The 12,303-nt window shown below is 37.0% G+C and overlaps 1 protein-coding gene across 4 annotated transcripts in view; it reads left to right on the top strand.

Annotated features, from left to right (window-relative positions):
- SLC39A9 (solute carrier family 39 member 9) overlaps nucleotides 1-12,303 on the top strand; it is a 48,300-nt gene that overhangs the window by 15,771 nt on the left and 20,226 nt on the right. For 3 of the 4 annotated variants that reach the window (XM_069091995.1, XM_069091992.1, XM_069091991.1), the window contains exons 2-3: nucleotides 2,039-2,147; nucleotides 8,798-8,995. In XM_069091995.1, the coding sequence (XP_068948096.1) occupies nucleotides 2,039-2,147; nucleotides 8,798-8,995 (307 nt within the window). The remainder of the gene's footprint in view (nucleotides 1-2,038; nucleotides 2,148-8,797; nucleotides 8,996-12,303) is intronic. The other variant, XM_069091994.1, reaches the window with a different exon arrangement.

The following is a 12,303-nucleotide window of genomic DNA, read 5'->3' as shown; positions in this document are numbered from 1 at the left end:
CCACTTCCATGTTCATGAACTTTGAGTTGTCTTTATCTTATAATCTGTTATCATTCCATTTTTCCTTCTGCCTCATAGTTCCTAACCCTGTTCTTCCATCACTGATCCTTCTACCCCTTAGTTCTTTCCCAGACCATCACCCCTTCACTGGCTCCACTCCCCTCCTTTCACTATCATCACTCAGTGAACCAGTTCAACTCTATACTCTTCTCTTGAGTCTCTTGCTCTTTTCTCCTATGACTGATCTTGCCCTGCCAAGCCTCAGCCTTGGGTTATTCCCACCATTCTCTGCCTTCCTTCCTACTCATGTGATGCTATTGTGGCTGTTGAATGAATGAATCTGGAGAAAAATCACAAAACCGTCCTGACTGGGTCTGCTACAGATTTGTTACCTATCTCAACTGGGACCTCTCTGCAGCAATACAATCTTTTTATCCCTCCCTAATCATTTCACTATATCTATAACCACAACCTTTTTTTTCCAAGTCTTTTTACCTGTCCTCAAACCTGTGACTCAACTGTCTCACTCGAGAACCTTGCCTTATATAAAATTTAATCTATTCACTGAGAGCTTCCTGTGTTCTTGTCCTCCTTCTCATTTCACATAGATACCTTCTGCCTCTGTCTCTTCCACCCTTATCTGACACAAATAGGTGGCCCTTCACCTTGCTGAGACCAACCCCTCTATAGAACAAATGATTCCATTCCCATCCCATCTTCTCCAGGAGAATGGCCCCTTTACCATCCTTACTCAGTTCTTAATCTTCCCTACTGCCTGAACACCCACACATCTCCCTTTTCCTTAAAAAAAACGCATTTGATCCCTCCATACCTACTGGTTATCATAGACTCCTTGAGGAAGCAATCTATACTTCAGCGCCTCTATCTCCTTTCTTATCACTCACCACTAAACTCTGTAGTGTGACTCAGCCTTACTCAACTGAGACTGCTTTTTTCAGAGTTTCCATTGGTCTTTTAATTGCCCTTTTTGGGGGGAGGGAGGAGGGAAGGCAAGGCAGTTGGGGTTAAGTGACTTGCCCAAGGTCACACAACTAGTAAGTGTCGGGTGTCTGAGGCTGGATTTAAACTCAGATTTTCCTGACTCCAGGACCAGTGCTCTACCTGCTATGCCACCTAACTGCCCCCTTAATGGCCTTTTCTCACTCCTCACCTTCTTGACCTCTGCAATCTTTAACACTGTCAATCAATTTATTTTTCTTGATGGTCCCTTCTCTCTAGACTTTTTTTTTCTTTTTGGAGGGAGAGGAAGGGCAGTTGGAGTTGTGACTTGCCCAAGGTCACACGGCTAGTAAGTATGTCAAGTGTCTGAGGCCGAATTTGAACTCAGGTCCTCCTTACTCCAGGGCTGACACTGTACCACCTAACCACCCCTTCTTTCTAGACTTTCATGACACACTACTCTCTTCTGGTTTTTAACCCATTTCATTCATGCTTTTTTTGCATCACTGTCACTCCCCCTATTCCCACACAGTATTCTCTCTTTCCTTATATAAGCTATCCCTTGTAACAAATTAAGTATAGTCATATAAAATGAATTTGGATCATATTGATCAAATGACATAATTTGTGTAAAGCATTATATATATATATATATATATATATATATATGTCAGTTATAATTGCATTTATCTTTCAGGTTATTTTAAAGAAATATCTAATAGGTAGTATATTTATTATTCATTTTCTTAATATCCTAATTAGATATGTCTAAGATATTGGACTAATTGGAATTATTTCCATTGTACTGATAAGGAAATTAAACCAGAAGGATGATGTAACTATAAAATAACGAGATTCCCATTAAACCCTACACAAACCAAACCAGATCCACATAAAAGCCCAAGATCAGACAGTAGAGATATCTGGATTTTGCCTGGTCTTTAGTGGACCATCCTGCTGCCTCAAGGATCTTTGAGAAAGAACATTGATTACAGATATTTCAAATTCCTTGCTCTCCATTTCCCCTTTCCCTCCCTTGTTAATACAATAGTCTTATAGTACTTATGTTTGATTGTAGGAACGACTAAAGCTGATAACCGTTTTGGGTGCTGGGCTTCTCTGTGGAACTGCATTGGCTGTCATTGTGCCTGAAGGAGTACATGCACTTTATGAAGATATTCTGGAGGGTGAGAAAGAAAATAAGGTCTCATTGTTTGATGCATTTCAACTTGTGGAGCTAGTGAGCCAGAAACTCACTGCTGAGAATAAATATCATTTAAGTTTATCAAATAGAGACGGAATGGCATAATGGATAGAGGATCAGCATCAAGTCAGTATAACTCAGATTCAGATTCAGATCCTTCCTCTCACACACCCTGGTTGTGGGACCCAGGACAATTCACCTGATCTCTTGGAACCCTGGTCTTTTAGACATGGCAGCACAAGAGGCTGCAGAATAGCATTGGTAGCAGTTTCTTCACCAAGGAAGCTTTTAATGATGAAATCACAGGTTCCAACCATTCAACCCCTAAAGAGTTTTTTGTTATATATCTCTTGATCTGTCACCCAGATTGAGGCAAAAATCCCTAATTGGAGATTATTACATAATAAAACTAATTAGGAGGAGGAAAACTAAGTCTTCATGTACTGCTTGTTGAGTGAGAGATGCTCCTGTGATTTGTGATTAGGAGCTGGAGAACTTGATAGTATTAGAGAATATTGTTAATTATTATAAGAAAAGCAATGCTGACCCAAAAGAGTTAATTATTTTATCTGAGGATTGAGGTTTAGTTACAGAGTTCGATAGGCTGAGGACTTAGAAAATGGTAAGTTCAGAATGAAAAATTTTATTTACTTATTAATTTTTATTTCTTTCATTGCTTTTCTCTTATATGTGCCTTTTCTCACAGTGGTTTCAGGAACTCCAAAGCACCTAGGATGAGACAAATCAAGACTACATTCAGACTATGACTTAAATAACCAAAAAAAGATTACAATTAGTTGTCTTTGTTCCTATAGGAACTTTTGAGTCAAAGAAGGCAACTCTTAAGGACTCAGAGGATTAAGTTGTGCTACTTTATATTAAATGATTCTCTTTTTATTTGGTCTTTATTTTTTTTTAATTTCATTAGATTTTTTTTGTAGTCCAGGATGCATTTATAAAATGATTTTGACTAAGAATGTAATTGGTTAAAACCCAATTTTTTCTCACCTCTAAAACAAATAATCCCAATGACTCTCCCTTTCCAAATTTCTCACATGCCTCAATGTCCCAGCACTGTTTTTTCTAGATTGACCAGAGCTAATAACAAAGAATAGGTTAACTCACTATATTCTCAATTCTTATTTATGTATCACAGTAATATTCCTTTGGATTTTTAGAAAGATCTTTGATTATCTGTTCCTACAACCTGTGTTCCTCTCTGGACATTATAATCTTGGTGATTAACTGGTATTTTGGGAGGTCATGCATGCCATACTAATAGACCCATCTCAGTGCTCAGTGCACATAATAAGAATAACTAAACTTGAATGTAAATAGAAACTTCGAAGATATCCTTTTACAATTGTAGCCATAACGGAATTACTGATGCTTAATGATCATAGTCTTATGTTTGTAAGAAAAATATGTCTTGTCAGAGTAGCAGGAATTTTGAGAACTTCTTAAGAGTTTAACTGCCATAGTGCTAGCTGATTGTCTAACTGGGATTTGAAACCACTGTGAGAAGGGCACATATAAGAAGAAAGCAGTGGAAGAAATAAAAATTAATCTAAAAAATTAATAAATAAATAAATGAAACCTAGGTTGGATCTAAGCCATTTAAGCAGAAATCTGACATCTGTAACAGTCTGAATAATGGCATATATCTTCTGTATTAAATAATTTGTATAGATAGTATAGTAAAAAGGGGTAAGTTTTACTGCTTTTTCAGGTGTGTTTTTATAACCATATTATTATATTCTTTAAAACAGTGAGTTTCCCTTTTGTAATTATTTTTTCTGTGATGTTTTTGCTAATGCCTTAAAATTTTTAAATAATAAGTTTAATAACCATCACCAAAAACATTCACATAAGCATATAAAACAAGGATAAAATCTTATGCAAAACCCAAAATGTTTTTACTCTGTTCTCTTCTAGATCTTCCTAAAATTTTTACATTTGGACCTGTGTTTCTTCCTTCTTTCTGTAATTAGTGTGTATACATTTCTGGCTCTTGCTATACTTTTTAAAAGTCTGTTGACACTTGCTAATGCTTTATATTTATCATTTATCATATATTAATCATTAAGAAAAAGATTTTACCTTTAAAATGGAATACTACTTTGTTATACTAATAAGCTCCACATCCTGTTCTATTGTGGACCTACTGAAATAGGGTTAGATGATAGGAGCGTTTGTTTTCTTCTATTCTCCACTCATTTCTCCCTTCCCCATTTGCCCTAAGATTGATTAAGAGGCACTAGGTGAGTTAAAATAGGAGTTCTTCATAACAAAACATTTGGGGATCGCTTAGTAAGCAGTTGTTTAATAAAAATAGTCAGTGGACATACAAAGACAAAAATAAAACAGTCCTGACTCTTAAGTAAGGGGAAACTATATATATATATGTAAATTCAAGGCAATTTCAGTAGAGAAGAGGCATTAACATCCAGGGGGATCATATAAGATTCCATGTGGGATGTGTCATTTGAACTCAGCTTTAAAAGAAGCAAGAGATTCTGAGTTCTGGTTTGGACATGCTGAGTTTGAGATGTTTGGTACATCTATTTGGAACTGTTCAATGGGCAATCAATGATAAAGGATTTGAGCTTAGGAGAGAAACTAGGACTTTTTTGTTATAAGGAGCTCCTTTTTCACTTGTGTTTTTCCTTTGATCACCAGACAGTTAAGGAGAGGACTAAATCTGGAACTCTCCCCAGAGAGGATAATTGAACCCATAGATCACCAAGAGAGAGGATGTAAGGGGGAAAAATCCTGGGGAGGACCTCTGATTAGAGTATGATCCATGAATGATGTTCTAGCAAAAGAAACTAAAAAGAAAACCAGAAAGAGCAATGTCATTAAAATCCAGAGGAAAAAGAGCGTTCAATAGGAGAGAACATCCAATAGTGCCAAATTCTACAAAGAGACCAAAAAATTGAGAAAAAGGCCATCAGATATGGTGACTAAGATTTCATTAAAAAATTTAAAGAGAGTAGATGAGAATGGGAAACCAAATTGCAAGGGGTTGAGAAGTAAATGTGAGAAAAGGAAGTAGAGACAACATAATGTAGACAGCTTTTCCCCGCTAGGGTTTTGCTATAAAATGAAAGAAATATGGAAGGATAGCTTGAGGCTGTTGATAGGAGATAATTAGTACCTATATACAAATTATTCTCAAAAATTGAGAAAGCACCCTACCAGAATCCCTTTATGGGGTATTTATAGTCCTAATACCTAAATCAGGGAAGGATAAACAAAGAAGGAAAACTACAGGCCAATGTCATTAAAGAATATTAATTTAGGGGCGGCTATGTGGTGCAGTGAATAGAGCACCCGCCCTGGAGTCAGGAGGACCTGAGTTCAAATCCAGCCTCAGACACTTAACACAAAAACTAGCTGTGTGACCTTGGGCAAGTCACTTAACCCCCAATTGCCCTGCAAAAAAAGAATATTAATTTTAAACAAAATCCTGTCAAACGAACTATTGCAATGTATCCAAAAAAATCATTCATTAAGACCAAGTGGGATTTATACCAGGCATGTAAGAATGGTTCAGTGTTAAAAACACAATCAGTATATTAAAAACCAGAGTGTACAAAGCCACATGATCATCTCAAATAGATGTCCCCTTCAAAAAAAAAAAGCTTTTGACAAAGTACACCTCTTACACTAAAAACCCTACAAAGTGCAGTCATAGAGGGGCCTTTTTTAATATCTTAAAAAGCATCTATCTAAAACCAGAAGCAAGCATCATGTGCTTCTACTTTTTTCTACTTTTCCAGGAAGTATAGAGTAAAGCAAAGATACCCACTTTCCCCACTGTTGTTTGATATAGTTCTGAAAATGCCATAACAATTAGAATGAGAAAAGAGAGAGAAATTCAAGGCATGAAGATAGATAAAAGCAAAAACTACCCTATTTGCCGATGATATAATGGTACACAGTGCCAAGTACATTAGTAGGCACATTAATAAATGTTTATTGTTTTATTGATTAATTGGAAAATACTAGGAAATCAGCAAAGCTACAATCTACAAAATCCTCAAAAATCCACTAAATTTCTATATAATAGTAACAAAACCAAAGAAGCAATAGAAAGCGAAATCCTATTCCAAATAACTACAAAATGCATAAAGTATCTGGATATTGATCTACCAAAGCACACAAAAAACTTGTATGGATTCAGTTACAAAGTGCTCTTTAAAGAGAAAAAGGGCAACTTAAATACTTAGTGAATGTCATGGTGCCATGCCAATATAATAAAAATGACAATACTATCCAAGTTAGTTTACGCTTTTAATGCTATACCAATAAGATTACCAAGGGGATGCTTTATGGAACTTGATAAAATAATAAAATACATTTGGAAAAACAAAAGAGCTAGAATATCAAAGGAAAATTTCCTTCTAATTTCTGCTATTTTAATGTGTGTGTGTGTTTTATCTGGGCTTTACATGAATTCTTCTGCTTATTGTGCTTACTGCTAACCATAATTATTAGTGTAATAGACTGGGTTCATTCTAAGCAAAATTATGTTGTGGGAAAACATTTCATTTTCAGTACTCTGCAACCTCTTCCTATTTTCTCCATCTTTCCTGAATAACCCTGTATCCATTGCAGTATCTGATTAGGCCTACTTTGATCATCCAAAGTTATCCTATTATAGTAGAATAACCTACGCTTGGAGTTTAATTTGATAGTTAAGTAAACTATTGACATTAAATCTTCACTTCCCAATTATGTATACATTTGAATTTTGAAAGAGATTGTTTAGAATAGCAATAACTTGAACACACAACATTGTGTTCACAGATGGGGAGAGATTTGGAATCTAGGTCATTTACCCTCGTAGGAATCAGATAGATGGCCACTAATTATGAATCTGGCCCTACTAAGAGAATATGACTGTCCTTGTTATTTCTTTTAGGGAAAAAAAAGACTTTTAATACCTTGTTAGAAAAAATTTTAAAATAATTCACACCTTTGTTGCCCTTTGCTTAATCTGTATGAGTCCATGCAATAAAAAAAATAATAATATAAGGGGTGGCTAGGTAGCATAGTGAATAGAACACTGGGCCCTGGAGTCAGGAGGACCTGAGTTCAAATACTGCCTCAGACACTTAATACTTACTAGCCATGTGACCTTGGGCAAGTCACAACCCCAATTGTCCTGCCCTCCCCCCTCCAAAAAGCAAAAAATAATAATAATACAAGTAAGTATCATGTGCATTCTGTACATAGAGAAATGTTAATATAAAGCAGAATTTTATTTTTCTTTCTATTTCTTCGTTGATGTACAGTACAAGTATGCAGGAACTTTATCCTTCTCAAGTTGTCCTAATGAGATTTTTTTTTAGTGATATCTGTATATTGGTTCAGAAATCTTGAGCACTGAGTAAGACACCAATCTGTATCCAATAGTAATACTGTTGTAGGCTATGGTAACAGCCTCTTATTCTGTATTTGAGTATACTTTTTCTATTAATAGGTGACATATAGATATATACACATATACAGATCTAAGTATTATAAGCCTTTCAGGGCCTTAATTTGTATTTTGTATGTTATTTAGCCATTTGTAAAGTTCTTCACTACTACACAAATCTAACCTTCCATGGTGTCGTTATGGGACATTCATTGAAGAACCTAGAATATCTCTCCAGATCTTTTTTTAAATCCTTAAAGAATTGCAAAAATATAAAGGTCTCACATTTCCTGACAGTAGTTTTGTTCCCTCCTAAAAAGAACATTTTATAAAAACTAGGTAGGTACAAGACATTACAAACGGGATTGTTTATCATCTTTTGTCAGAAAGTATAATGGCACCATTTTGATGCTAATTGGACCTTCTTGTTTTTGCTTTTTAACTACTCGATATTAGCCTATGTTAATGAAATTCAATAAAGATGAAGCACCAGTCCCTGAAGACTTTGCATCCAAGTTACAGGATAGATGGACATTCAGTAGTTCTTTTGTTATCATTTGCTGTATTTCATAGTCTCTAGAAATGAAAATGTTTGTTGAGAGGATTGAATTTGGTCTGAAAGATATTTCTCTGCCTTTTTTATTCTTAAGTTCAGCTAATGAATGGTACCAGAAATTATCAAGTCACAATATTAAAACTAGGAGAGCCATTGGAGGTCATTCTTCATTTTGTAGATGAAGAATAGGGGCAAAGAGCTTAAATGATTCCCCTAAGGTTATAGCTTTAAGGCTGAAAACTGAAAAATGATGATTTGCTTTTCATTTTTTATGTCACCTAGGAGTGATAATTTTTAATTGATTCTTTTCTTCACTGGCAGATCATAGTAAAGTTTTTCATTATTTCAAACCAGATATTGGCATAATTTTATGGTCCAGATCTTGAATGTTTTGACTATTGGGAAATGTTATGGCTTCCTTACTTCCTTGTAAATTTGCTTCTCTATTCTAAAATACTATGGGCAAAAAGACTTGCAGAAAAAACTTGAAAATTTAAACATCTCAATCATGTTAATTTAGGCACTTTATGTTTAGATGAGTTACAACGTAAGAAATGTTTTCAGAGAACAAGGTCTGGAATAAAAATATAGGAAAGTAAAGACTTCTTCTTTTGTACCTTTTCTTTCCCACTTTTGCTTTGTCCTGTATTAGGAAAGCACCACCAGGCCAGTGAGGCACAGAATGTGATTGCATCAGACAAAGCAGTAGAAAAACCACTTGTACATGAACATGAGCACAGCCATGATCACACAAAACTACACGCATATATTGGTGTTTCCCTCGTCTTAGGCTTTGTCTTCATGCTGCTAGTGGACCAGATTGGCAGCTCTCATATGCATTCTACAGAAGGTAAGTGACCCTAGGTTTGCCTTGAAAGCTGTCTAAATTATTTGGATTGGAAAATCACTAAATATCCTGGTTTGTGTTACTACCTTATTCTGTAGATTCCTAAGAAAATCTTTTAGGACATCATTGTCTTCCTTTAGGTCCACTGAAATCTTTTCTTTAGGAAGGAACTGTTGAAGTGGGATGTACTGGCAGAAATCTTATAACTATTTATTTATATAAAAACTGTCACATTATTGAGGTAGTTCTAAGGTCTAGAACAGAAGTTCTGAACGAGGGTTCCAAAGATGGATGGATGGATAATATTTCAATATAATTCATTCCTTGTTTTATGCATTTAAAAACATCATTTTGAGAGGAAATCCATAGGTTTCACCAGGCTGACAAAGGGGTCCATAAAAGGACACATAAAAGGTAAGAATCCCTAGTCTAGAAGTTTGTATCTTATTACATTTGCTGTTGCCCCACTTCACTCCTACATTTTAAATAAACTAAATTTTAATATCTAAAAATTGTAGTTGATTTAATAAAACATCATTTATATGATTTCCTAATATTGAATGAGAAACACATATCTGCTAGATGATAACTGACTCTGGCTGCATTACTGAGTTGCCTAGCTTCTTGAAATTCTTTTCAGTTTAAATTAAAATGTCCTTTAAAGAACCATACTCTAATCCTATATAAAGAATTTGAATGCTTTATGTGTCCCTGTTGTTCTTCCTCTTGTTCTGCATGTTAAGTAGTTTCTTTTATTGATGAATTAGTGTTATTTCTCTAGATTATTTTAATTTTTCCATTAAGATCAAAATAATTAGTCATTCTACCAACTTCTGTTCCTACTTTTGGTGGCAACTGACTTTGTAAATGAGTAAATCAGCATCCATACTAGAAAAGGAAACCATTCACAAAATATATATACAAATGAGATTTATTATTATTAAAAGATTGGGGGGGGGACGGAGTCAAGATGGTGGAGTAGAAGCAAGACCTCCCCACTGCTCCGGCTTCCACCTTCGCTAATCCATATAAAAAGAGTACTCTAAACAAACTTTGAAGCTGCAGAACCCACAAAATGACACAGAGAAGCTAACCTCCCACTGAGGAGAGCCCAGGAGGCCAGCAGGAATCAGCCAGCGCAGTGCTATGGGAGCCAAGCCCAGCCCCACTCCGAGGCTTTAGCCCCAGCGCGGGCCTGACCAACCGCCGGCCAGAGGGACTCCAGATAAGCAGCAGCTGTGGCCATTTCCAGATTTATCAACACATAGATGCAAAGGACAAAGTGACAGTACAGTCTGGACTTTGGGACCCAGTAAGTGGGAGTGCATGGCTTTTGCCCCCGGGGGGGGCAAGAAGCTGCTGAGACCCCGGCACAGCCCGCCAGCGCCATGTGGCAGCTTCAGCTCCTGGCCTGCAAATAGGGGGACCAAGCACCAGTCTGAGGGGTAATCGCTCTTGCTTTGACCTTCTTGGATCTGGATTACAGTCTAGGGTGGAGGTCCCTGGGGTGCGTGTCCAGCTTGCCAGAGTGTGTGGAGACCTCAGAGAGGGCACCCATCGAATGCCTCTGGCAGCTGAAAAAAACCCAGCATTTGGGATGAAAGCTCCCGATCTGTTGGCAGAGTCCTACTGTGGCAAAAAGCCCAGGGGTCAAGTGACTGAGGGGCGACATGACTAGGCAAAGGAAACAAAGCAGACAGAAGATTCCAACATTACACTCCTATTTTGGGGCCAAAAAGGAGCAAAGCATGGAACAGGAGGAAGACAGTGAAGTCAGAACTCCTGCACCAAAAGCTTCAAAGGAAAATACAAGCTGGTTACAGGCCATAGAGGACCTTAAGAAGCAGATAAGAGAAGTGGAGGAAAAATTGGGAAGAGAAATGAGAATGATGCAAGAAAATTACAAAATGAGAGTCAACAGCCTGACTGAGGAAAATCACACCCTAAAAAATAGACTAACTCAAATGGCAAAAGAGGCTCAAAAAGCCAATGAGGAGAAGAATGCCTTAAAAAGCCAAATTTGCCAGATGGAAAAAAGAATCTCAAAAGTTCACTGAGGAGAATCATTGCTTCAGAATTAGATTGGAGCAAATGAAAGCTAATGACTTTATGAGAAATCAAGATGCTGTTAAACAGATCCAAACAAATGAAAGAATAGAAGGCAGTGTGAAATATCTCATGGGAAAAACCACTGACCTGGAAAATAGATCCAGGAGAGATAATTTAAAAATTATCGGACTACCTGAAAGCCATGATCAAAGTAAGAACCTAGAAATCATCCTCCAGGAAGTTCTCAAAGAAAACTGCCCTGATGTTTTAGAACCAGAGGGCAAAATAGAGGTTGAAAGAATCCACTGATCACCTCCTGAGAAAGATCCCAAAAAGAAAACTCCTAGGAATATTGTAGCCAGGTTCCGGAATTCCCAGATCAAGGAGAGAATATTACAAGCAGCCAGGAAGAAACAAGTTGAATATTGTGGAAACACAATCAGGATAACCCAGGATCTGGCAGCTTCTACACTGAGGGATCGAAGGGCTTGGAATATAATATTCCGGAGGTCCAAGGAGCTGGGATTAAAACCAAGAGTCACCTACCCAGCAAAACTGAGTATCATGTTTCAGGGGAAAATATGGTCATGGAATGGAGGACTTTCAAGCATTCTTGCTGAAAAATTTGACATTCAGATACAAGAAGCATGAGAAGGTTAACAGGGAAAAGAAATCATAAGGAACTTATCAAAGTTGAACTATTAACATTCCTACATGGAAAAACAATAGTTGTAACTTATGAAACTTTTCTCAGTAGTTCAAGGGAAAATACATATATATGAGGGTATATGGGCATATGAATACATATGTGAATGTGTGTATATATGTTTACAGATATACATAGATAGAGGGCACAGGACCAATTTAACAGGAAGGGATGATACTTAAAAGGGGAAATTAAGAGGTGAGAGAGGAATATAATGAGAGGAGATGGGGAGAGACAGAATGGGGTAAAACTATCTCATATAGAAGAGGCAAGGGAAAATGGTTACAATGGAGGGGAAGAATAGGAAGGCAAAAGGGAATGGGTCAACCTTATTCCCGTTGAATTTGGCTTGAGGAGGGAATGAAATACACACTAAATAGGGTATCTCACCCTCCAGGAAAGTAGGGGAGGAAGGGGATGAGAAGGGGGATCATGGAAGGGAGGGCAGGCTGGGGGGGAGGGAAATTGGAAACACCCACTTTTGAGAAGGGATGGGATCAAAGCAGAGAATAGAGCAAGTGGGAGGTGGGATAGGAGGGAGGGAAATATAGTCAGT

The sequence above is a fragment of the Petaurus breviceps genome, unplaced genomic scaffold (genome assembly GCF_028583685.1).
Source record: "Petaurus breviceps papuanus isolate PSGF00001 unplaced genomic scaffold, PetGlider_PUasm1.0 189, whole genome shotgun sequence".
Taxonomy (NCBI): domain Eukaryota; kingdom Metazoa; phylum Chordata; class Mammalia; order Diprotodontia; family Petauridae; genus Petaurus; species Petaurus breviceps.
This window is presented reverse-complemented; position numbering and strand designations above follow the sequence as displayed.